Below are 27,555 nucleotides of genomic sequence, written 5' to 3' on the forward strand. Positions count from 1 at the left end.
TATCCTGACTTCTATTGAAGAGAATTAGACTTGTCTGAACACAGAACAAGGGAATTAACATGGTCCTTAAATTTCAGGCTGGACATTTGAAAATGTTGGATGGTTATATCGATTTCTTCATGGATCCTAGTTTGGCAGATTGCTATTGGAACCTCAAGGAGGAATTTTACAAGCTCCTCCACAAGAAGGTAAACAAACCACAAGTTGATAACGTATAGTTTGGTTGGCATTCTATGTACTACTATTCTTACAGAACCTTCAACTGCATGATTGGAATGCATTTTTCATTAATTAGAAATGGAGAAAAAGGAGGGGTGGAGGAATTCGTTTTAACTCTAGTTGGAAAGGTTACTGCTAAGTTTAAATTTGTCCAATTTATAATGATTGTATCCCAAAGTAGTTCATGTTCGAACCAGATTCAAGAAAAGAAACTTGGGTTTCTATCTAAGATGGACTTTATATTGAATCAGAACTTCTTTTTGCAAAACAGCAGGAAAATCTTACCCTTTTTGAAATGCCCAATTACTGTACAAACACCAAAAGTATTTCTTTTGGAGTTTCAGTTGAAAATGTAAACACTTGTTTTATATGCTGAATGACTCTGATCAATTCAAAGCTGAACTCGTTATATGTTTGGTTATGTCACGGTGACCTTGGAAATGGGCTGACTGTAGTGTAATATCAGTTTTTACAGCCTTAGGATCCAAATGAAATTTTTGTTGAACTTTGCCTTCAGTTCTGGAATATTGGCTAAAAATGTAATATACAATATTTTGAGACACATCCAGGTGTACTAATCTTGTGATATGCAGCTTCAAGATCCAAGCCTTGACATACACAAGGAAGGCAAGTACCTCATGCTTGCTGTGCAGGAGCTGGTTGCATCAGATCAATGTGAAGGTAGGTTTGTATTTGGCCGTGAAAGCAGGAAAGCTAGGGTTGTTAGTGATGATGGAAATAGCAGCAACAGCTTTTGCAAGGATGGAACAAACCCTAAGAGCTTGCTTCAAACACTGCTGACGAGAGCTGGTCACAGCCCTCCCAAATACAAAACAAAACACCTAAAGACAAATGAATTCAGGGCCCTGGTGGAATTCAAAGGGATGCAATTTGTTGGGAAGCCCAAGAGAAACAAGCAGCTTGCAGAGAGAGATGCTGCCATAGAGGCATTGGCATGGTTGACACACACCTCGGACAACAACAACAGGGATGAAGATGACAATTCCCCTCCTGACATCACTGACAACATGCTTAAACTGTTGGGGAAACGCAGGACATCAAAGCGTTGCTCTGGTCGATGATAGGTTACAAACACATCAATTTTTGAAGCTTGTCAATTATAAATCAGAGATATTTCCTGGATTTGTTGATTGCCTTGGTGATACAAGGGCCATGTGTGATCTGTTCTTGCATCCTCCCCCCCCCCCCCCCCCCCCGTCTTTCATCAAGCATAGCGAATCACCGTGTGGCATGTTGGTTGTTGAGGTAGGCATCGTCTGTTGTGTTTCTGGAGGGTGACTGTCCTGCCTGGAAAGAGGCTCACATAAGCTCTTATTTTTATTCATTACATGTTGAAGGGGATGATGGAATCTCTGAAGGATTGATACTATCTATTCATCTGCTGCTTTTGTCGAATTACGAGGTCCAAGCTATAGAAGATGTATGCTATATTAAAGGGATGTGATCAATGCGCCATTTGAGTTTTCACTTGCGTTGTCCATTGCACAGTTGAGTTTTTTCCCTACAGTAAAAGTACATAACCAATCCCCTTTTGTATAAGATAGCTTTGAAATTTGAAATAGAAATGATTTGGATGGACCTGTCATTAGTATTCAATGTAACTGCTAAACTTAATTTCTAAGGTTGATTTGAAATAGAAATGATTTGAATGTTTAGTTCATTTATTGCTTTGACTCTTATTTCTAGAGTTTTTAAACTTAAGCTTAAACATTCTTATTTGCATTTTAATGATTGATCTTTGTTTTCTACAAACTCTTGGTATGCCTAATGTAGTTTGTTATATATGTAGAATGAACTTTTGTTTTTTTGGTAAAGTATATGTAGAATGAACTAAATGCGTTAAATAACGTATGGAAGTTTAAATGTTTTTACGTTGAAAATATAGAATTTTCCTCGGAACTTGAAAGGAACAGTCCTTGAAGACCGAATCTTCAATTTGTTCATATTCTTCAATCTAGCAGGTGGAATTCAAATCATGCTAAAAAATTGGAAGGGATTGACAGACGATGTCAAGATGAGCTAAAACTAAAAACCGAAATAGATTATTTGAATGTACCTTGGAATTTCGGCTCAAAAGGATCATCGAGGTAAGGAGGAAGATCAATGAGAAGGTGAAAATCCCAAAATCCCAAATGAAGTCTCTTTTGTCTGAATGAGGATGATGAAGATAAAAATGCTTAATATGGAGGCAGAATGCCGTGTTGTTCGGAATCCAATCATGAAAAAAATTGACAATATTCTTTGCATTCTTTGGACTAATTCTAATTGTCTTTATGGCTAGTTAAGTCATTTTCCATCAAAAGTCTGAGAAATAGTTTTTGTGTGACCGAATGGTGGACGAAGGGTTGGTGAAATCAAACTACTCTAAATTTCTCGTCCCTCATTGTCTCTATCTTTTCTTCTTACATTGTTATTATAATTGTTTGTTACATTTTGTATGAAAGCATCGCCACACAATTCACCCCCTCATGGGTTTTACCACTCCATCCTACAACAATGAATTTTTATAGAAACACCTAGTTTCATTTGATTGCTGTCATGTTTCATTTCAAGATTCACCCAAAGGAATTGAGGGACGATAAAGCATGTAAAAATATGATATATATAGTAAATGTATTATAGTTTTTTTATATCAACATATGTCTAAAATGAAAAATCAATGTATATCACTTTTATTTCACAACTTCCTTAGCAAAGTCAGAACAACATCTAAAAATTAATTGTAAGCTGATAGGAATAATTAGAAGACGATAATGTTACCATAACTCATGAGAATCTGTTAGAGATAAGTAGGTTTTCTGAAATCCATCTTCTATTGAGGTACTTGGGAGTTCCGTTGATCTCAGGTAAATTGAAAGCTAGTGATTGCATATCTCTCTTTGACTTGGTTAAAAAGAAATTAAAAGATTGGAAATCTAGATTCCTATCTCTTAGTTCTCCATGGGGGAAATATTTATTAGTCTTGTTTATTTGGTACGAGGGCATGTAATCAAGAAATTGAAATTGATGTTCTCCCAATTCTTGTGGTATTGACCAACCTTGGAGCGGAAAATATATTACATTGCATGAGATGATACACGCCTAAAAAGGAGGGTGGATTAAGGGTTATCTCTATTGAAGACATGGATGTTACTGAAATTTTGAAGCAAATGTAGTAGGTGGCTTTTAAAAAGATTCTCTTTGGGTTAAGTGGATTCAACATAGATATTTGAAATGGATTCCATTTAGACCATTCATCCAATTTAAAATTGTCCATAGGTTTGATGAAAGATGTTGAAGTATTGAGATCGTCGAGAACCTTTCATCCACCACATTATAGAAAATGAAATTTCTACTTCTTTGTGTTTTGATCCTTTGCACCTTGTAGGGGTGCTCTTCAATGGATATAGTGACCACATCAAATATAATGTAAGATTTACAAAATTGGCATTAGTGTAGACCACTATGGTGGATGGTAATTTTGGAATCATGGTCCTCCTACTTCATTAGATCTTGATTTGGCTTGGGGGTAGTTTGGCGATATCCAACGATACCCCATTTTTGGCTGACAATTCTATCATGTGACTTCTCCTTCCAGACCATTGTCTACGAATCAGTCAAGAACATTGTGAGAGCACTATCTCCAGAAGAAGATTGAGAGGAAAACGATATGGTTCCCCAATTGTATTTCTAGACATTCAATAATTCACTGTCATTGTTTGGTGGATGGTCTCCTCGTAAAGGAACAATTTTAAGAAAACTCAAGGTCTTGCCAACTCCATATTGCATCTTCTGTTGAGTAGGGTAGAGAATAGGGATCACTTATTTTTTGAGTGTTCCTTCATTAAAAGAGATGGAGAGATATTTTGAGTTAGTGTTCTCCTTTTATAAGACCTAGGGCTGGTATCCTCTTGAAAGTATGGTAGCTTAGCAAGATGTTCAAGGGGGACTCGATTGGGAGTATTACAAAATTGCGGCGTTTTACATGATAGTTGCCTACATTTGGGGGAGAGAAACATCAGAGTTTTCAAATAGAAGATGAAGACCTTATCTGGCATTCTTAGATATATCAAAGAGGAAATAGAGGACCGTCTTAGTGGAAGGTGGATCTTAGTGTCGAACCATGTAAATCTTTTGTCTCGTGTTTATGTGCTTGTTTTGGTTTACTATTCTCGCTGATCCTTCAAATACGTTTTTAAATGTTAAACACAATTCTGTGGATGTATACAATATTTTGCATCGCACACAATTTTGTGAGTTGTTCACATTGAAAATAGGAAGTTATTTCCAACCTAAACAAATGATATCACAACTGATGATTGGTGACCAAGATTGAGGTTGACGGTCCATGGAGAATGTGAGAATGTATATTGTTGTTGGGACAATAGAAGGAGATTTCTTGAAAAAAATGAACGGAGTTACCTTGGATTAACAAGGGAAGGTAGCATGTTGTATGATAAGAAAGGTGCGGTGGGCACTGTGATAACATGGTTTGAGGGAAGATGATGCCTCCTCAGGGTGAAGACAGTGGTTGAGAGACTAGAGGGGCATTGTTTGGCCATTCGAGGTACTAACATAAGAGATGTGTTGGGTGAAGAATGTGACTGAAATGATGAGGTGTTGACCATTTAGGTAGGATATGATCAATCGACTCAATAGACTATTCCCCGAGAACTATCTTTGACCACCTTTTTTTTCAATGATCCAAGTGATCAGCTGGTGGTCTATCTTCCGAAACAATGGAATTTAAAAAAAAAAAGATTATATGGAATGAGAAAGAACCACAACAAACATAGGTTAAAGACATCATTACTATGCGGCTCACGCATCCACCGCCTATATGGAAAAAATCCCGTTCTTGAATGATCGGGTTGGGAATGAAATTATGGTATTGGCCAATGACATGGGAAAACAGCTCCTACTATTGGTTGGGTGTAGGACCCTGGCTTATCATATCCTAGCTCATCTATGGAATCGTATCTATCCCCGCTCTGCAGGTGGGCACCACTATTCATCATGTCAAGACGGAATTCTTGTTTGTTTTTAAAGGCAATCACAAAGATTTGACAAAAATCGGGCATACATGAGAGAGAGAGAGAGAGAGAGAGAGAGAGAGAGAGAGAGAGAAGGATTAGTTCGTGTCTGGGCATTAGTTACTTATTAGGTTAGGCAATGCTCTTATTCGAGTAAACGATACCCATCCAATGATTTGAATCCATTGGAGAAAGGTAAGCCTTGGTTTTTTATTAGAAGAAACAATAACAAAGCCACTATTCTCACTAAACCGCCCGTCTTAAGTTATTAGTAGCCCCTTATTGCCCATAGTATTACTAAACAATCCTATCCAATCTAGATTCTTCCAAAATGTATTTATCGTTAGATCCAATATCAAATAATTCCACTATTACAGTCTCTCTCTCTTTTTCTCTAATGTGTTTTTTAATTTGTTCAAACTTCATATGATTGAATGTGAAGGACATTCTGGGAAGAGCCAGATCAGGTGTCTTATCCAAGAGTTTCCTATGCTTTGCATGCCGGTGTATCAAAAACCCTCATGTACAATCATTGATATAAATTGAGAAAATTACTTGGACACTCCTTGTACTATGGCCTCATTACTTATTCTCTTCAACGTTTGAAACAATTACTTGAACACCTCCTGTAGTTTACCATTTCTTTCAAGTAGCCCTATCCGTTAGTTAGTCATATGATTGAATGTGAAGGACATTTTGGGAAGAGCCAGATCAGGTGTCTTATCCAAGAGTTTCCTATGCACTCCATGCCGGTGTATCAAAAACCCTTATGTACAATCATTGATATAAATTGAGAAAATTACTTGGACACCCCTTGTATTATGGCCTCATTACTTATTCTCCTCAACGTTTGAAACAATTACTTGAACACCCCCTGTTGTTTACCATTTCTTTCAAGTAGCCCTATCCGTTAGTCAATCACTGTTACCATAGGTTAAATATTTTGTAAATACCTAAACTACCCTTAAGGTGTAGTGAAGTGACAGATTTACCCATCATCCTAATCTAACCCATCTCTCTCTTTGTCTCTCTGTCTCTCTGTTTCCATTTCTTCAACCATGGAATCATAGCAGACTGATTTCACACTGCCATTTCTAGATGCCAATCTTGAAAGCAACTTGAGCAGCTTCTCTTCTTCTGAAGATTTTGGGATCTGGGTACCAAAATCAGCCTCCCATCCTCCAATTCAAACGTCTTGATTCCATTTTTCTCTTAATTTATTTTCCACCTCCCATGCCCCAACTTCTAATTCCAAATAAGACCTACCTTCTTCCTCCTCCAAAACCCTAGAAAGCCTCACCGAAGAGCAGAAAGCCATCTGGTTGGATTGTAGAACAAATCAACGACTGGGCCATGTGGCCATGGCAAACAAGAGGCACTGCCACCTTCTTGTTATCCATCCTTTGCAATCAAAGAACTCCAAACTAACCAGTTCAGATGTAAAATCACCAAAAGATGAGCAACACTAATTCGTATTCAAATTAGTTCAACAACTCAGTGCCTTAACCATAAGATAGCTCCGATGATCCACACATTGTTTTTTTTTTTTTTTAAAAAAAAACAACAAATTTGGGCATTCTGAAAGCAGAACCCCTAAATTTTGGTGAACTGGATCAAAGTCTCAAAACAGAAAGAATTTTTTTTATAGAGAGAAATGGAGAAATGGCGGCATTTAACACACGAGTGGGAAACACTCTTCTTTGCAGGATTCGACACCCCTAACCCTCCGTTGGAAAAACAAACCCAAAAAAGAGAAGAAAAAATTCTACAGATCTAGAACTCTGGTTTTGGTCCCATTTTTCTATTGCTTTATGTTTATCTGAAATCCAATCTTCTTTCCTGATCTTATCTTTTATCCTATCTCTTATTCTCACACAATCTATATGGCATATTTTGTTCAGAATTTAAATATCTTATACTCCTTGTAAACCAGAATCACATCCCTCTATATTCCGTTAATTTTCATGAATCTTGTGGATTACCAGCCGGTCTCCATTGAACGGAAAGGTCCAAGAGTCCCTATCAAGCACTTGACCAGGGGAGAGAAGAAAATTGAGTGAAAGCGAGGGAGGGAAGGAGGGAGGGGTGAATGGTGGTGGTGGGAAGGGGTTGCAGGGGAGGGGGGAAGAGAGGATGGAGCGGTTTCGGCTACGGGCTGATTCTGATTCGGCCTCTAGGATTTTGGAGAGAAGAGTGTTGTTGGATCTCATTTGGGTTCAAGGTTTGCAAGAAGAAGAAGAAGAAGAAGAAGTAGAAGAAGGGTAAGTTGGTCATTTGACTTCGTAAGGGTAAACTGGACATTTTCAATTAAACACTAATAGCAGACTAACACCGTCTGGTTTTGGGTGGTGTTAAGTAATTGTTTCAAACGTTAGTAATCGTAAACAAAATGGTCATAGTATATGGGGTGCCCAAGTAATTTTCTCATATAAATTTAAGGAAAAAAGAACATTATGTATTCGCATCTATATTGAGGCCCCTATGTACACTTTCATTGGTCCTCACGTTGGTGATGTAATATGATAAGACAACAATCTAATAATAAGTTTATATAAATATCGCTTAGCTAAAGCCATAAGCATCATTCATGACCATTATCTTAAGTCATAAGCATCATATAGACTAAGTCATGACATGTCATTTGCATAATTTGTGTCTTTATAGGTCCTTGAGTTTGATAGAGACTCTTGGTCTATATGTAAGTCCATTTAAGGTCTTATAAGTCCATACATTTTATTGAAATTTTTTTGATTTATATGTAAGTCCAATTGTGAACTTATAGGTTTATGAACTCATTTAATATCTTTAAGTGCCTATATGTAATACTAATATTGTGAATCTCAGTTTGACATATCTTATCTTAATATATCTATTTTTTATTTTTGGAAATGTCAAAAGGAGAAGAAAAATGGATGATTGTTTGTTAAATTAAATATTGAAAACTAGATAATGATGCGATGGTAATGAAAACTATGAAAATATGAGAAAAATTAAAGTTGATGTGATGATGTGTAATATCTTTTCGATATTTGTTAACCCATAAAAGGGAGCTAAATTATTGTGATTTACGAAAAGTATGTTAAATTTTTTATTTTCTTATAGAGATATGTCAATATATGAGCATGTTGTTAACAAAAAAAAATAAAATATACAAAAGATGGTATATTAATCATTTTGATATTACATAGATATGTGCTTAAATGAATTATTGCCAATGAATGAGAACCTTATTAACGAAAAATGAGGTATACTTGGTGTAGTTATCACTTTGGTTCTATGAAGTTTTTTTAATCAACAATCTTCATGTTTATATTTTACAAAATGATCTTATATAGAGGAAAAACTTTTGCATCCCACACCATCATAGTTTGTCATCTAAAAAATAGAGGAGATTGTTGAACCAAGAAGATTTCAAAGTGATTATTATATTTTGGATATGGAACCTTATGGTGATGTGTATTTTGGGTGTTCTAACATGTTTGTTTGTGTGATAAGAGAATAATAAAATCCAAGTTCTTGAGGTGTAACTATTACTGGAAGAAATGACATATTGATTGGAGAAGAACTTTGTCGGCGGACATCCGTGATGAAGCTACGGACTTCCATGGAAAGAAAGATTGAAAAACTTCAATGTTGGATCAAATTGAATCTTTTAAGACTTATGATATGATATTATTTGCATATTTATGTAATCCTAAATTTGATTTCAACAACATGAATAGCCCAAGAAAAAGTCAGTTAAATACTCAAATGAACAAACCCAAGAAACTAGGAGGTTTGACTTACAAAATTAGGTAACTTTATTGTTCACAGACTTCTGTGAGTTAGTGAGGATCATTTGTGCTTATAAAAATAAATTAATTTAAAAGTTAAGATATCTCAGATGAATAACCATGCATAAAGAATAGTCTCCGCGAAAGGTCTTGACGGACTTCTATGAGCAGTTTCACTCTGGATAAAGAATAAAATTTAAAGCCCTGATAAAAAGGAGGGTGGATTAGGTTGCTGAAATTTTGAAATAAATCTGATGGATGACTATTAAAAAGATTTTCTTTGGGTTAAGTGGATTCAGCATAGATACCTGAAAATGAATTCCATTTGGATTGTTCATCCGATTCAAAATATTTCATAGGTTTGTTGGCTTTCAAAAATATTTTCTTTGGGTTAAGTGGATTCAAAACAGACACCTGAAAATGGATTCCATTTGGACCGTTCGATTCTACTATGTAGTGGCTTCTCCTTCTGTATCATTCTTTAAGAAATCAACGTAGAACATTATGAGAACGCTGTCTTCAGAAATAGACTGAATAAAAACGATAAGGTTCTCCAACTGTATTTCTAGGCATTCCACAATTGCTTGTCGTTATTTGGTGGATGGTCTACCCACAAAGGATCAATTAAGAATATTCAAGGCCTTGGTAGCCCATATTGCACCTTTTGTTTTGTGGGAGTAGAGAATAAGGATAATTATTTTTCGAGTGTTCCTTTACTAAAAAAATATGGAGAGATGTTTAGAGTTTATGTTCTCCTTCTATAAGACCTAGGGTTGGTATCCTTTTGGAAGTATGGTGGATTAGCAATATGTTAAAGGGGGATTCAATTAGGAGTATTACTAAATTACGATGTTTTACGTGATGGTTGCCCACATTTGGACGGAGATAAAGAGAAACTTTCGAATTTTCAGAAATAAGACGAAGAACTTATCTTATACTTTTAGAGATAGTAAAGCGGGCATTATAGATCATCTTACTGGAAGTTGGATCTTTATCGAACCACATAAATTTTTTGCCTCTTGCGTTATGTGATTGTTTTGGTTTACTATTTTCGTTGATTCTGCAAAAATATTTTTGCATGTTAAACACAATTCTGTAGACGGACATAATTTTATGTATCACATATGATTTCATGCATTGCTCACATTCAAAATAGGATGTTGTTTCTAATCCGAATAAGTGGTATCACAATTAATGGTTGGCGATCAAGATTGAGGTTGACGGTCCAGGAAAATGGTGAGAACGTATATTGTTGTTGGGACAATAAAAAGAGATTTCTTGAAAAAAATAGAGGGAGTTATATTGGTTGTCAAGGGAAGGTAATATGCTGTAGGATAGAAAAGGTATGGTAGGTACTTCTACAACATGGTTTGAGAGAAGATGATGCCTCCTCAGAATAAAGACAATGGTTGAGGGACTAGAGGGGCATTGTTTAGCCATTCAAGGTATTAACAGTAGAAATGTGTTGGGTGAAGAATACAACTAAAACGATGAGTGTTCAACCATTCAAGGTACTAACACTTGAGATGTGGTAGATGAAGAAACTGACTGAAATGATGAGATGTTGGCCATAGATAGGATATGATTAGTCAACTCAATAGACTATTCCTCGAGAACTGTCTTTGACCACCTTTTTTTGTCAATGATCCAAGTGATCAGTTGGTGGTCTATCTTTCAGACCAACCAATTTTTTTTAAAAAAAAGGATTAGATGGAATGAAAAAGAACTACAACTAACATAGATTGAAAACAACATTACTATGTGACCTGCATCTTCACTGCCCATATCCAATCGAGATTCTTCCAAAATATATTTATCATTGGATCCAATATCAGATAATTCACCCATTATAGTCTCTCTCTCTCTCTCTCTCTGATACATTCTTTCATCGATTCAAACTTCACATGTTCCAATGTAAAGAACATTCTGGGAAGAGTCAGGTTAGATGTCTTATCCAAGAATTTTTTTATGGTTTGCGTACGAATATATAAAAAACCCTCATGTATAATTATTGATCATCACGTTTTTATTTATTTATTAAGAATGATCTTTATAGGTGTTGGATTTGATGTAAAAGTAATTATCCCATATAATATGTAAATAATTCGATATAAAAATTAAGGGAGAAAAAACATTATCTATTAGTATCTATGTGGATGCCCCTACATACACTCTTATTGGCGTTCATATTGATGGAGACAGTACATGATCATACACAATTTAACACTAAGTTTATATAAATAATTACTTAGCTCAAACCATAAGTATCATTAATAAGCATTATCTTAAGTCATAATCATCGTATAGACTAAGTCAGGGCATGTGGATTTCCATAACTTGTAGCATTATAGATCCTTGAGTTTGATAGAGACACTTGATCTATATGTAAGTCCATTTAAGGTCTTATAGGTCCACATGTTTTATTAAAAATCTTTTGATCTATATGTAAGCCTATTTGTAGATTTTAGGCTTATGAATTTATTTAATATTTTTAAGTGTTTTATATAATACCAATGTTGTGAATTTCAGCTCGACATATCTTATTTTGGCATCTCTATTTTTATTTTTAAAGATGTTAGAAGGGAAAAAAAAATGGATGATAATGTGATAAATTAAATATTAAAAACTAAAAATGATGTGAAAAGTTAAAGGAAAAATTACAGTGTCACCCCCTGAGGTTTATATAAAATACAGAGCGACCCCCTATGTTTTTAAATTATACAGTTAGACCCCCTGAATGGACGGTGAGTGAACGGTGTTAAATAAGACATTTTAAATACCAACTTTGTCCTCTTTTAATATCCTTAATACTATGTGGGAAATACCAAATTTGCCCTCTTCTACAACAGAGGTCGAGCCTTAGAAGTTTTGGTGGCGGCACTCGTGTCGTTCAGAGAGGGGTTCTGAGACTTGAACTCGTTATTGTCGGTGGGGAGCCTCCACTGCTTGGTTCGCCGGACGTACGAATCATACGAGAGCGTTGTTGGCTAGTCGCCGATGTCACCAAATGCCTACGTTGCCTCTTGGAACCTGAAAAAGGGCCCAGATTTTCAGATGAAACTCCTACGGTGGCTCCAACAGCGGCTCCACCGTTCATCGGACCTTCTGTGGGCTGCAACTCTGCCATTACGGGTAGAAAAAGGAAAGAGAAAGGGAGAGATTAAAAGTGATAACTGAAGAGAAAGGCCTGCAGGATAAGGAAGTATTAGATGATGCCAGCTAACAAGCAATTCCACCCAAGATAAAAAAAAAAAAAAGAACAGAAATTAATGGAAATCGATTCCTTTCTCTCATCGTTTTCAATAATTGGATTTCTTGTCTTTCTGGTGATCTGATCTACTCTACAGAGAGGACAACTGTGAACCATCTATTGATGTTGGAGTGTTGTTTATTCGATTCTTCAGTTTCTGAACAGAACAACAAATCTAATCGTATGTGTAGGAGTTCTTAAGCGAAAGGGCAACATTGATCTTCTTAGGGTCCAAGACGATCGAGCAATCGATGTTTTTAAAGAACTTTGGTTTTTCTAGCTTACCCAAAACGTAAGCTCTTGAACGGACCATGAAATTCAGATTCAGATGCAAAGGTGCCGTCAGGTTTCTCCCGGAATTGCTTAAACTCGCACCACCTCCATATGTAGGGATCTTGTTTCCGGACACTACCACTGCCACCATTTTTTGGCTTTTCCTTGATTGATAGAACTTGTTCACCTGCAACTTTACCCAATTGACCCAAAAAAGGTAAAATGAAAATTCTTGTCTCACTGTTAACACAGAAGGGTGAAATGGAATAGAGAAGCCCTAACTCAATTTCCGAGAGAGCAATCGAGCGCAGGGTCGTCTTGGGTTGGAAGAGAGTATTTGTAATGTGTTTCATCTCTACAAGACTTTCTCGTTAGATTTAGAATCATCTTACCCTCTCTCTCTCTCTCTTTTGCTCGCTAGCTCTATGATTTGTTAAATCTTTTGATTTGGTTTTGGCTGTTCTGTTCCTACTTTCTATTACCGATTATTCAACTGTTAAAGGCTTAATTTATCATAGGTTTGGATCCCTGCCTTGGTCGTGGACGTTTTTTGACTGCTTCGCTGTTCCTGGATTTGTTTCATCCTCTTCTTTTTCTTTCTTTTTTTTTTTGCAGAGGAGAGAGAAATAGAAGAGTTACAGATTTTTTAGGGTTTAAATGAGGTTAGCTATAGGTTATATCGCCGGTACGATCATTGCACTTCGGGGATGGGCCTCAGAAGATCGCCATCTTGAGAAGTTGCAGAGGACCAGAATCAGAACCCTAAGCTCATTCGAGTAACAGGGAAGGAGAAGAGTTGGGAATGGGGGTGGTAAGCTCACACCCCTAATAGAAAGTCATTTTAAGTCATGCATTACCAAGACCGTACCACTTAATGGGAAGATTTAACGAAGTGTGGCTGACTATACCAATTTATCAAAACTCAAGGGGTCTGACTGTATAATTTAGAAACATCGGGGGTCATTTTGTATTTTATATAAACCTCAGGGGGTGGCACTGTTATTTTTCCAAAGTTAAATGATGATGTGTAATGACTCATTATATCTATTCACCCAAATAGGGAGAAAAAATAAAAATTACAAAAATGGAAATGTTGATGTGTAACGACTCTTCGATTTATATTAAACCATAAAAGAGAGACTCAACCTAAAAGGTTGCGATTGAAGGGAAATTTATTAAACTTTCATTTGATTAAAGAGATATGTCAATATATGGTAATCTTGTTAATAAATATAAATTATAAAAAAATTGACATATTAATCATTTTGATATTATATGAAAATGTACTTAAATGAATTATTGTCAATGAATGAGAATCTAGTTAACAAAAAAATAAGGTATGCGTAGTGTCGTTATCACTTTGATTCTATGAAGTGATAACTACAATCAATAATCTTCATGTCTATGTTTGAGAGAAAATTTTTACTTCCTACATCATTATGATTTGTGATATTCAAAAAGGGGGAGTTTGTTGAACCGAGAAGGTTTCAATGTAATTATATATTTTGAAAATAAAAACCTTGTGTGATGTGTATTTCAGGTGTTCTAACATGTTTGTTTATATGCTAGGAAAATAATGAACCCAAGTTCTTGATGTGAAACCATTAATGTAAGAAATGACATGTTGATTGGAGAAGAACTGTTATCAGCGGACATCTGTGAAGAAGGGAAGAAAGATTGAAAAACTTCAATGTTGAATCAAGTTGAAGAATGACATAGGATTTCATTTTTATTTGTATAATAACCTAATGTTGATTTTAAACAAGATGAAAAAGCATAAGAGAAAGTCAACTAGATACCTAAATGAACAAACCCAAAAAATTAAGAGATTTAACTTAAAAAACTGAGTGAGTTTACTGTTCACAAACTTTCATGAGTTCGTGACAGTCTTCCGTGCTTATAAAAGTAAATTAAGTCAAAACTAAGATCTCTTAGATGAAGAACCATACTTAAAGAACATTGTTCATGGTATGTCTTGATGGAGTTCCGTGATTATTCCTCTAAAGAAATAGTAAGATTTAAAGTCCTGTTATGGTAGATTTCTGCGCAAGGAATTGCACAGACTTCTGCGCAAGGAGTAAATTAATGATCCATGGTAGTGATATTTGACTAATTTGAATATCTTTAATGTATTACTTGGACTTTAGCCAACTATATGGGAACTCTAAACGTTTTCATTAATGTTGATGAGCTCCAATGGCTAGTTTTTGTTGGAAGATGAAATTGATTCTTAAATACCAAAATGATTTGAATACTTCTTATCTTTGATAAAAACCATGCTCAACTCTAACGACTAGTTTGTTACCTATATAAAGGCTTAAGTCATTTGAATTCTATAACACTTGGACTTGCATGAATATATCATTTTGAGAAAGGACTAAGACAATTTTGTGAGAACCATTGTGAGATTAATTAGTATAATTTTAGGCTTGTAAGAAGTCTTGTTATTGAGTAAACTTGTGTAGTCAGTTTGTACTTCGTTTACGTGCTTTCGAATGTGTTCTGTAGCTAGAGAAAGAAATTTTTTATCTGTGTGATCTCTATGTGACCTGGGTAAGAAAATTGTTTGTTTGTGTAATCTGGATAAGGAAATCCTTGAACAAGAGACTGTTTTGGTTGCTCAATCTGAGGGATTGTGATTGAGATATATAAGGCTTAATTCTTGCCATTTGAAAAGGTATCCTTGATAGTTGAAATCTTTGATTTGTTTGATCCAAGTAGTGGATGTAGAATTGGTGAATCTGAACTACTCTAAATTGCTTATCTCTCATTGTCTATATCTTTTCTTCTAGCAGTGTTATTATTATTGTTTGTTATATTTTTCAAGAAAGCATAAGAAAGCGTTATCACACAATTCACGCCTCATGGGTAATGCCACTCGTACATTAATGAATTTTTATTGAAAAACCTCGTTTTGTTTTATTGTTGTCATGTTTCGTTTCAAGTTCATCTCAAGGAATTAAAGGGTGATAAAACATGTAAAAACATGATATATAGTAAATGCATTATAGCTTCTTTAATATATATCAACATATGTCTAAAATGAAAAATCAATGTGTCTATAAGTTACTATGTGTACCACTTTTATTTCACAACTTCTGTGGCTAAATGAGCAAAGCATCAAAAAATTAATTAATTTGATAGGAATAATAAAAGACGAGAAGGTTACCATGACTCATGAGAATCTATTAGAGATAACTGGATTTTCTGATATCCATCTTCTATTGAAGTACCTTGGAGTTTCGTTGATCTCAGGGAAATTGAAAGCTAGTGATTTTATATCTCTCATTGACTTGGTTAGAAAGAACTAAAAAGATTGAAAATCTAGATTCTTTTCTTTCCCTGGCTGTCTTAAGCTTATTCTCTTGGTCATCTAAAGAAGATATATTTAGTGGTTTAGTTTATTTGTAACCAGAACATGCAATCAAGAAATTGAAATTGATGTTCTCCAATTTCTTGTGGTATGGACCATCCTTGGAGAGGAAAATACATTACATTGCTTGAGATGATATTTACAAGTCTAAAAAAAAGAGTGGATTAGGGGTAAGGCGTATTAAAGACATTGATGTTGCTAGAATTTTAAAGCAAATCTATTAGGTGGTTTTAAAAAAGATTCTCTCTAGGTTAAGTGGATTTAACATAGATACCTGAAAATAGATTCTATTTGGACCATTCATCCAATTCAAAGCTGTTCATAGGTTTGGCAAAAGATGTTGAAGTATCGGGATCATGTGGAACCTTTCATCCACCATATTGTAGGGAATGAAATTTTACTTTTTTGTGTTTTGGTCCTTGGCTCCCGCAATGTTACTCCTTAATAGGTATGGAGACCACATCAAATATGCTCGCACAATTTGCTAGTTTGGCATCGATGCATACTATTCTGGTTTATGGTAATTGTAGAATCATGAGTCCACTTCATTAGATCTTGGTTTGGTTTGGTGCAGCTTGGTCATATCCAAAGATTCACCCTTTTGGGTCACATTTTATCATTGATTGCTTCCCCATCTAGATCATTCTTTATAAAATCAGCCTAGAACATTATGAAAATGTTGTCCTTAGAAGTTGAATGAGCTGAAATGATATGGTTCCCTAACTGTATTCCTAGGTATTCAACAATTGCTCGCTGTTGTTTGATGGATGGTCTCCCCACAAAGGATCAATTAAGAAAATTCAAGGTCTTGACAGCCCAATATTGCACCTTCTGTTGGACAGGGGTAGAGAATAGGGATCAATTAATTTTTTAGTGTTCCTTTGCTAAAAAAATATGGAGAAATGTTTTGAGTTTATGTTCTTCTTCTATAAGATATGGGGTTGGTGTCATTTTGGAAGTAAGGTGGATTAGAAAGATGTTCAAGCGGTATTCAATTGCGAATATTACAAAATTGCAGTGTTTTACGTGACGATTGTCCATATTTAGAAAGAGTGAAACTTAAAAAAATTTTAGAAATAAGGAAAAGACCATACCTTGCATTCTTAGAGATATCAAACCGGAAGTTGATGACCGTCTTAGTGGAAGTTGGATCTCGATCACTGTCAAACCACGTAAATCTCTTGCTTCTTGTGTATGTGTTTGTTTTGGTTTACTATTATCGTTGGTTCTGCACATATGTTTTTACATACTGAACAAAATTTTGTGATCGTATAAAGTTTTGTTTATCACATACAATTTCATATATTGCTCATATTGAAAATAATAAGTTATTTTCAACCCGAACAAGTGGTATCAAAGTTGATGGTAGACAACCAAGATTGTGGTCATCGGTCCGAGGAGATGGTTAGTACCCATAATGTTGTTGGGATAATAGGAGGAGATTTCTTGAAAAAAAATGGAGGGAGTTACCTTGATTGTCCAGGGAAATTAGCATCTTGTAGGATAGAAAAGGTGCAGTGAGCACTACAACAATATAGTTTGAGGGAAGAGGATGTCTCCCTAGGATAAAGATAGTGGTTGAGGGACTAGAGGGGTATTGTTTAAGCATTTAAGGCATTAACAATAGAGATGTGTTGGGTGAAGAATACAGCTGAAATGATGAATGTCTAGTTATTTAAGGTACTAATACTAGAGATGTGTTGGATGAAGAATGTAACTAAAACGATGAGTGTTCAATCATTTAAGGTACTAACACTAGAGATGTGCTAGGTGAAGAATGTGGCTGAAATGATGACGTTGTTGTCATTCGAGGCACTAGCATTAGAGATGTGTTGTGTGAAGAATGGATCAAAACGATGAGGGTCCTTCATTCGAGGTACTAATATTAGATATGTGTAGGGCATAGAATGAGACTGGAATGATGAGTGCAACCATTCGAGGACCTAGCACTAGAGATGTGCTAGGTGAAGAATAAGGTGGAAGAGGTTTTTCAACAATGTGGCAATGATAAAAGCCAAGGTGGAGATTGTTGAGTTTGGTGGCTTTTATTTAGACTTGTTGAAGGTTTGGTTCAATGATCTAGATAGGCTAATGGAGATGGTAGAGAGTTTGTTGGTGTTGCACCATGTTGGGCCCAAGCCCATGTGTGCAAGTGCCATATGAGTTAGCAAACATTTTTCTTCATGGAGTGTACAAACCAAAGAGTCAGTTGGAAAGTGTGTAGCAAATTTAATCTACCATAAGAAGAAGAAAGAGAGTGAGTGGAGGCGTGCAAGGTGGAGTCTTCAACAAGATTGAGTCTTCTAAGTGGAAGCGGTGGAGTCTCTAAGTAAGTGGAAGAGGTGGAGTCTTCCAAGTGGTTGGAATCTTCTAAGGTGGTTGAAGTATTCAAGAAGGTAGAGTTTTCAAGAGGCGGAATCTTCCAAGAGAGTGGAGTCTTCGAAGGGTGGAAGAGCTGTCCTCCTATAAAAGGAAAGAAGTCTCTACTAAATATAGTAGTTATGATCCAAGTGAGCAGCGAAGATGTGAGAATCCAGGTGAGTCTAAGAGGTACAATGTGGGTGTAATATATGTACAAGGCCTAAGCGAGGAGCCAATGAAGAGTGAATAGGAGATGAAAGAAGGGCATACATGAGGGTTTGGGTATCAAATTGCAAGAGTTATACTGTTCTCTTATCTTGATTCTTAGCAGAAGTTAGATTTCACTCTGTGGATGTAGGTCGGTTTGTCGAACCACGTAAATCTTTTGCCTCTTGTGTATGTGCTTGTTTTGGTTTACCTTTCTTGTTGATCCTGTACATACGATTTTACGTGCCAAACACAATTCTTTGAACTATACAATTTTGTGTGTCTTACAAGATTATGTGTGTTGCTCACATCAGAATTAGAAAGTTGTTTCCAACCCCATAGACTGGTATAGAGATAATATTCCAAAGGGTTTCCATTCCAACAGGAACTTCTTCCTGGTATAGAAATTGGGAGTTCATCTTATGTAGGTTGAGACGAGTAATGTTCTGGTGAATTGGTTCTTGTGGCTGCGCCTTTTGTCCTTGTTGTGGTTGTAGTGGTGTTCTTTAGTTTTAGTAGTGTCCTTTGTTCCTAGTTGGTTGCAGCTCTTTTGGTCTTGAGGTGTTGGCCCTTAGTCTTAGAAGGCTGCCTTAGGTTGTATATATATTCTTCTTCTCTTTGTAGTAAATTGATTTACCTATCAAAAAAAAAGACGAGAAGGGATGGACACACAGCTGGTGTGAGATGGGATTTACAAGTTAATGTGAGCACGAAAGGAGACACCGCAAAACCTACACGCCACAAAGAAGAGGAGTGTAGAAAACGTCTGATACCGATAACATGGCATCATTTTTACTTGTTCATTTAGATTGGATTGTCAACCCATTTATGTGGACTATAGGAATTGGGCTCTTCTACGACCTAAGGTTAGACAACCATTGTGCTACGTGCAACTCTCAGGTCACCACCTCAGCACATATGCCCATCCAATGGTTGAGCATCGAGCTCCTTTCAAATTTGAATTTTGATCAGCATTTTTTAGGAGCTCGATGCCAAACCATAGGATGGGCATCTATGCTGAGGTGGCGACCTAGGAGTTACGCGCAACACGATGGCCATAAAGGATCCAAATCCAAACTTCAGTGTCAAAACTTCAAAGGAGCCAAACATGGAACCATTTCTCCATATGGAGAAACTACTCTATTTTGAAATGGGAAAAATATTCTTTTAATGATAAGAAGAAAACTTTTGTATCATTCATTAACAAGGTTGAACTGCATGCATAGATGGTCCTAAGCACAAACTTCATAGTGGGACTGAGTAAGACATGGCCTCAGACAACAAGGACATTTGTGAAACCAGACTTGAGACTGACAGAATCCTTAAGGCAAAGAGGATAAGCAATGAGTTTCACAAGTTATCTCCCTACAGACATGAGTTGCACTTGGACATTGACATTTTCATATCGAACAACAAAAACATAAAAACCATCTTGGAGAGATTACACCACCATGGTTGTGCTTGCTACTCAATTGATCAAATAGCATGGTAGATTTAGGTCAAGGTTTAGCAACTCGGGATCGGTTGCAATCGATCTCAATTCGTACCATCTGAGACTCACTTGGAATCAGCTTGAAATTAGTCAGAGTTAGTCAGGATCGGCCCGACTCGATTGGACCCAATACACATGGAATCGGGGTTCATCAAAATCTGCTCAATGGATTCTGAGTTGGATTAGTCGATTGAGCTGCTTCCAATCTATTTTTTTTTTTCAAAAACAAAATATGATTTAGCCACATAAATACAAGGGTGTGAACTTTGAACCAAAATCGAATCAAACTTTTTAACCCTAATCCGAATAATCAAATAATAATTGGTTTGGTTTTGGTTTTAAATAATGAAACTTAAAAATAAATGATTCAATTTAATTTTGAACCGATAAACCATCAATTTTGAATCGATAAAAATCATTTAAAACCGACAAATCAATTAACCGGTTGGTTAGGGTATATTTTGTGAGATTTTCTATAATTTACAGGTCGATATATATTATATGGTTCAATTTAGAACCCACATATTTTGGAGTTTTGGACCACTTCTTAACTTGTCTAAGCTTATTTTTGGGGTGAATCTCACCAGTTACGAACCGTAAAACATAAACCGGGTGAGTGGTCGCGGTACATACGTGAGAATTTGTTTGCAGAACGTTGTTCTCTGTTAACCATTGATTTCACCAAGTAGAATCTGAGTCGTTGAACCGCTTCTCCCTCAGTTCACCCAAAACCGTGACAGCCGATAATTATTTGAAAACCCAATCCCAACCCAACGGATTAATCTCGCGAGGATTATGTTTTTCCGAAATCAAAGGGAGAGCGGGAGAGTTGAGCATGACAAACCAGGTAAATCTCTCTCTTGGGGATCTCTTTCTTTCTCTCTGCATCTGCTATTGCTTATACGAACAAGGTAAATCTCTCTCTCTCTCTCTTGGGCGTACCCATCTATCTTCCTCTTCCGCTTTTATCGTTGGTTTCATCTTGGCTTTCACTTACTACCAACTCAGTAAGAATTGGCTTTGATTGGATTGAGAAGCTTCTAGTTTTCACTAATCATGATTTAGAATTGGATGGTGGTCTGAAACGAGTGCACAATAGCTAAGGAAACCTAGTTTTGATGTGAACAGTGCAGCAAGATCTGTCTGGAGTGCTCTCTTTTTCTGATGATTTTGAAAGTTCGTGTGAGGATGATGAAGAGGGAAAAAAAAAAAAGGGAGGAAAATAAGTTCCAAGAACAGTTAAGAGCATCAGAAGTTGAAGTAAGTATGTCTGCTTTGGCTGTTTAAGTGTTGTCACAACCAACACAGAGTTCCCCAACTGCATTGGGTTTCTGGGGTTAGTAAAAGAGGGTGGATGGTTTCATGATTTAAGATCCATAACTAGAGCTCTGTGTTCAAGAATTAATGCGAGAATAAAATTCAAGAAATCAAAATTGAATTTTTGCTTGGGTGGATCAGGGAACTTCCCTGTTTTCTCAAGCTTGATTGCAAACCCTGCTGATGAAATTGCAATATCATCAAGCTGAGTATTGCAATGTTTACATTACAGATGTTAAACACTGCATGAACATAAAGAGAAAAATTCATAACATTTGGGTTCTCAAATATAAATTTCTTGAGATACCCATACTAAATAATTAGATCATCCAAGATAATTTTGGATGCTAAGGTGTTGTTAATATTGGACTTCAATCAATTCTCAGTTTTGATATTACGTACACAGCAACAGTGCCATTCTTACATGATATGTGATTTTACTTTTTGACCGAGCTACACGATCCCGATAGGTCAGAATTGAACAGCTGAAGAGCAGAGAAGATGAGTGAGTTAAAATACTTGATGACACCACAAGTTGAGGACCTGGTGGTTCTTCACCACCTCCTCCTTCGAAGAATGAACCAGATAAATCTAGGGTAAGGGCTTTGATGGACGAACTTATCAAAAAAAAAAAAAAGAAGCTTTGACGGCCAGGCCATGGTTGCTTCTCTGCTGTTGCTTGATTTTTCTAGTGCAAGGTCTAACAATTCATTCCTTCCATGTTCCATCCTTTCCTAATTGGCTAATGTAAAATCGAATGTCCAAAATAGAACGAATTAGAGATTAAGAATAAGAATCCAAATGACGCACTCCACCTTATGGCGTTAACAGCTAGCGAATCACCGCTCCATGGGGTCACACTCCACCTTGTGAGGCAACTTCCAATCGAGGACCTGGCAGAATGAGGGAGAGATTGAGAGGGTTACGATAGAGGAGAGAGGACAGCATAAATCAGAAAGAAATTGAGAGGGTTACGATAGAGGAGAGAGGACAGCATAAATCAGAAAGAAATTGAGAGGGTTAGGGAAGAGGAGAGAAGAGAGAGGAATTGAAATGATATATCTCTGCAATACCATCGCCGATCAGATGGGGAGAGAGAGAGAGAGCGTAGAGAAGGAGAAGGGATTGCGGGGAGGGAGAATTCCACCGGCTGTCTAGGTGACAGCAAGTCTAACACTAACTAAACAGACTCATATATTTTACGGTTCAGATTTATTTGGTGAATCGATGGTAATGAGAAAAGTACGTTTCCCAAACTAATTCTTAAGGACGTACCGCAACCTTTTTGCCTTAGGTTTTTTTATTGGGTAAACAAATCAATTCGTCTCTATAAATAAATGAAGGGAGAATATTTTCTGTGCCGGTGGCGCAGGCTGCGCTTAGACATATGGGGGTGGCTATAGGTGAAATGACCATCTTGCCCCCCTTGAATGATAGGCCCATGTGTCTGGCCGCAAGCTACACTCTCCTCCTCAAGACAAGGGGGCAGAGATGTCTTTTCATAAGGTGAGGAGAGAGATAGACTCATGGGAGTGCTGGCATAGGCCACACTCCTAGACAGAGAACTTTTTCCCATAAAACAATCACCTTATCAACCGATCACTAGCCTATAATCTTGTGAATGGTCTTATCCTTATCCATGGCTGCCTTCTCTCCACCAACATCTCAACAACCCTTGTCACTTATCTTCAGATAAAAGTTCATTGCATATCAAACTCTATCAAGATCACCGGCTGAGGATTAAGCTCCATCAAAATAGCTACCAGATTCTATCATAGTTCACATGTGATAATGTTCCACTCTATCTAAACCTCTCTAGTTGCTCACGATATAGAGTTCTTACCTTTGTATAACTCTATATCAATTAATTATATATAGAGGTGATGTAATGCTATTGATTGAGATATAAAGAGTCATCTGGATAGAAGCTACCGTCCGTATACAGCTTCGGATTCATATTCAAATAATTGTTTTTGAGAAGATGTCTTCAACTTCCGCAGCAGAGGCTGCAAAACAAGCTTTGGAAGCACCAAAAACCCCTGCAGAAACAGTAGATGTGTTGTTGAGATCGAATCAGATTGAGTTTAACTTTCTTGTGAAGACGGATACTGCAGTTTCTGAGGCGGTGAAGACAGCGGTTGCTGACGCGGTGAAGGCGGTGGTGGAAGCTTCAAAGTCGGTTGCAGAGGTTCCAAAAGATTTGGCAGAGGTGGCGAAGACGGAGACGGCGAGTCTAATGACTAAGTTGGTGAATATGAAAGAGGAAAAAACAAAACTGGCTAAGATGCTGATTGGAAAACGAGATGACCAAGATGCCGAAGATGGAGTCCAATATTGCCACAATAGTGTCTAAGATGGCAGAGATGGAGGCGAAAACAGCAGAGAATACTGCAAGAATAGTTTGTTTGGAGGAGGTAATTGAGCGTCTTATTGTGGCTGTGGCTGCGCTGTCTAGAAGATCTGGATCCCAAGAATGGTGGCTTTGGATGAAGAATATGATTGTTAAGTTGAAGACGCATACGATCAATCTAGTGTTTAATTTTTTTGGTAAAATCAAGTGTTAAAAAAAATGTACAGTGCGACAATTTGGACGAAGGCTAAGTAATAATATTTGGGAAAATGTTTAATTTTTATTTTTATTTTATTTTTTTTTTTTGTGGTAAAATCAAGTTTTAAAAAAAATATGCAGACAATTTGGACGAAGGCTAAGTAATAATATTTGGGAAAATTTCACGGACACCACCTAAAAGTATCCAATATATCCAAAACTTACCATACTTCGTCAAAATAGCAAACTTCCCCCAAACGTTAAGCAAATTGACACCCCCAAAGATAAAATGTCGATTTTACCCTTCTAATATCACCCACTGTTTAAAATGTCTATTTTACCCTTCTATTAACTTTTAGGCAAAATTTACTAAGAAACACCATATTCTTCCCGTTGGAGCGCGAAGAACAACTTTCTTCAAGCTCTGTTCTCTGGCGATTACTTCAAGCTCTGGTCTCCGGTGATTTCAAGCTCTGTTCTCCGGTAATTTCTTCAAGCTTTGTCGATCCTGTCCTGCGATTTCTTCTCCGGCAACGATTACTTGCAGCAACTAAGCATCATACATCTGCAGAAAGGGAAAACAGGAAAATGTAAGTGACTGACCTAGGGTTCCATTAAACTGTTGTATAAAGGTATTTGTGTTCTGGATTATTGTATTTCCATTTGTATTACATAATACTCTAATCATTTTGATGTTTAGTGTTAAATATTGATTCTCTTTTTTAAGATTTAACGTTTTGCCATCATTGTTTCCACATACCAACTTCATCTTTTCATGATAAATAAATGTGAACATAGTTTCAAAACCTGATCTTGTTGGGTTGTAAGGAGAAGGAAACATTAGGGAAGCTTCTCAAATCTTGGATTTTTGTCCCATGGTAATCCGTCAGTAGGACAAGTAGTTCAGACCTTTAATTGATAAAATTGACATTCATCCTCAATCCATAAGTCCTTAGGCTTCCTGAGAAGATCCCTCACAAGAATATTCCCATGATGCATTATTGGAAAGTTTCCCACCAAATAGAACTAGTATTTGAGGGCATGTTTCAGTTCAAAAGAAATCATAGACACCTTAAGCTACATGCTTCCCAATAATATTTGATAAAATATAGATCAATGTATGAATAGAACCTAAAAGTTAAACAACTGACCTATATACTGGTGCTGATGCATTTGGTTCCTTCCCCATATGGAGTGAACCAAAACAACTTAACACATGCTGCAGAGGTTTAGGATTGTGCAGGTCCTGATAAAGCACAAAATCACCTCACAAGTCAGAAGCTGCCACGTGGTTGAGCCGAGGTCACCCCAAGAACCGAAAGGAGCTGAATCGGAAAACGGGCAGACCCAATCTCTGTCAGGTCGCATAGTTGGGCCGAGCACTAGGCCGAGCCCGCGACACATCATCCAAGTCAGCCTTAAAACTCCGGCCGAGCATACACAGGACGGCCTAGGCCGAGGTTACTGCCGAGGTCGATCTCCCATGCTGACCTCATTGGCCGACCTCCTAGGCCGAGCCCTCCACCAAAGTCCTCATAACGGTCCACTGAGAATCGTAGAGCCATGTCAGCACATCCCAAGAATCACGGGATAAGGATCGAGCCACAATCCCAAAACGATACAAAGTCATGCCAAGTATGGACTCTTACCTTAACAAGAGTCCAACCCCGAAAATGACTCTCCACTCCGCTCTACGCAAGAGAGGCTTCCCAAAAAAGAACTCCTACCATACTAGGACTCTCCCAATCGCCTCACCTCATCCACACTCTATAAATACCTAGGTATGGAGATTCCACATCTCACTTTTACTACCTGCTACACTGTTGCACTGGAGACTTGACTTGAGCGTTGGAGATTCCTAGGTCGGAGCCACACCGACTCTCTTGCTCTTACTCAATTTTTTACAGGCTCGTCCGTGGGCGAACCGGGCGACAGAGGTTTTCACACGCAACAGATTTGGTACCGTCTGTGGGAACGACGTCAGCAAGCCATCGTCGTCTCTATCAACTTCAAGAGTAAGAACAATGGTGCAAACAAGATCAGGACAGCACGGCTCCGCCTCCCGCGGGGATGAGCCACAACCTGATAGGCAAGCGAGACAATCGCCGTCCCCTGAAGCATCGCGACAAGGTGCGACCGGAAGACCCTCTCGGGTAGGGGGTGTGCCGCCCAGCACGGGCGCCGCAGCCAACCCAATTCCCTCGTCGGAGGGTGGGAATGGTGGAAGGGTGCTGGACACCGCAACGGCTGACTGGACATAGGTCGAGCCAAACTTACACGGGCTAAGCCTACCACAGCCGCCGCCATTACCCGGGAATTTGGATCCCGAAGCCCCGACAAATAACTGGCAAGTTATGGATTTGCAGCTGCAGATGCTCCACACCAACGAGACGCTGCGTGCTTTCAATACCCAGAAGGCTCGGAGTAGGCTGATGGGTCAACCACTGGTCATGCCCCCTCCAGCTTCGGGGCACATAGAAGAAGACCCATGCAGACAGGGTGGCAGGCGTCGGGCCAAGCTAAGCCGGCCACGTCATCACACCCATCTCGTCAGAAGACTCGTCCTCCACCCCCTAGCAAGGGCGCTCGATGGGATGAGATTGAGCATCACTGAAGTTCTGGAGCAAGATGAGAAATTGAGCCGACAACGTCGGTCGCTAGAAGATCGGTATTCTTCGATCGGCTCAGAGAGGACGGACCGCCCGAAGAAAACCAAGAGCAGGGGGAACAACTCCGTGGCAGACAAGAGGAACGGGGAAAGATCTCGCCATAGCCCTCGGCGCCAAAGCCCGCCTCTCCAAGAAGAGCAACAGAGAAGCCCCCACGGGTCAAACTTCCAAGAGGAAGGAAGAGCCGGAAGGGGTGGGGCTAACCGAGCCGAGCACAATGGTCGACCTCAACAGGACGATCGAGCCGGCCGATCCCGAGCTGAAGGATAAAATGATAGACCTCGACCTTATGAAAGGGACAATTTACACCAGGTGGAAGAGCAGAACGGCCGAGCACCTGAAATCGAGCTGAAAAAGCGGCTACGAGACTTGGCCGAGCAGGTTGAGGGATTGAAGAAACAGGCGACCCCGGACGCCTATTCACTGGTCGGACGACACCCTTATCCTCCCGAGATCATGACCGCGCCACTACCCACAGGGTTCAAGCCTCCTCCCTTCGACCGGTATGACGGGATGACCGACCCGACTGATCATATCAACTACTTCAATGCGATGATGACCATGTACGGGGGAACCGAGATTGTCTCTTATCGGGCTTTCCCCTCATCTCTCAAGGGTGCGGCAACCTCATGGTTCTCCTGGTTCCCATCGAACTCCATAACGAGCTTTGCTCAACTCTGTCGAGCCTTCGTCACACACTTCTAGAGTAGTATAAAACACAAGAAGACGATGGTCAACCTCCTCAGTGTGAAGCAACGATCTGATGAGTTGATCCGAGAGTTCGTCTCACGTTTCAATAAAGAATCCTTGGACATCAAGGATTTGGATGAGGCCAGGCCCATACTGTGATGAGCAACGGGCTCGCTGACATGAACCTCATCAAGGATTTGGCCCGGAAGCCAACCAGAAACTTGGCTGAGCTCTTGGAGAGGTGCAATGAGTTTACAAATATGGCCAAGGTGCTCTAAGCCCTGAAGGGAAGCAAAGGCCGAGCTGAGAAGAAAAGGCCGACGACCGATGACAGCAAGGAGGAAAAGTGA

At 38.1% G+C, this 27,555-nt stretch overlaps 1 protein-coding gene and 1 long non-coding RNA gene across 2 annotated transcripts in view; both read left to right on the forward strand.

Moving 5' to 3' along the window:
- The window catches only part of LOC122651547 (DExH-box ATP-dependent RNA helicase DExH3), a 39,186-nt gene extending 37,370 nt beyond the window's left edge, over positions 1-1,816 (forward strand). The window contains exons 18-19 of the mRNA XM_043844964.1: positions 78-188; positions 813-1,816. Coding sequence (XP_043700899.1) covers positions 78-188; positions 813-1,301 — 600 coding nt within the window. The 3' untranslated portion in view covers positions 1,302-1,816. The remainder of the gene's footprint in view (positions 1-77; positions 189-812) is intronic.
- Positions 1,817-12,038: 10,222 nt separating this feature from the next.
- Positions 12,039-22,404, forward strand: LOC122652892. The gene is made up of 3 exons (XR_006331666.1): positions 12,039-12,157; positions 17,886-17,897; positions 22,393-22,404. It is a non-coding gene; the product is annotated as an uncharacterized LOC122652892 (long non-coding RNA).
- Positions 22,405-27,555: the final 5,151 nt, after the last annotated feature.

This window comes from Telopea speciosissima, chromosome 2 (genome assembly GCF_018873765.1).
Source record: "Telopea speciosissima isolate NSW1024214 ecotype Mountain lineage chromosome 2, Tspe_v1, whole genome shotgun sequence".
NCBI lineage: Eukaryota > Viridiplantae > Streptophyta > Magnoliopsida > Proteales > Proteaceae > Telopea > Telopea speciosissima.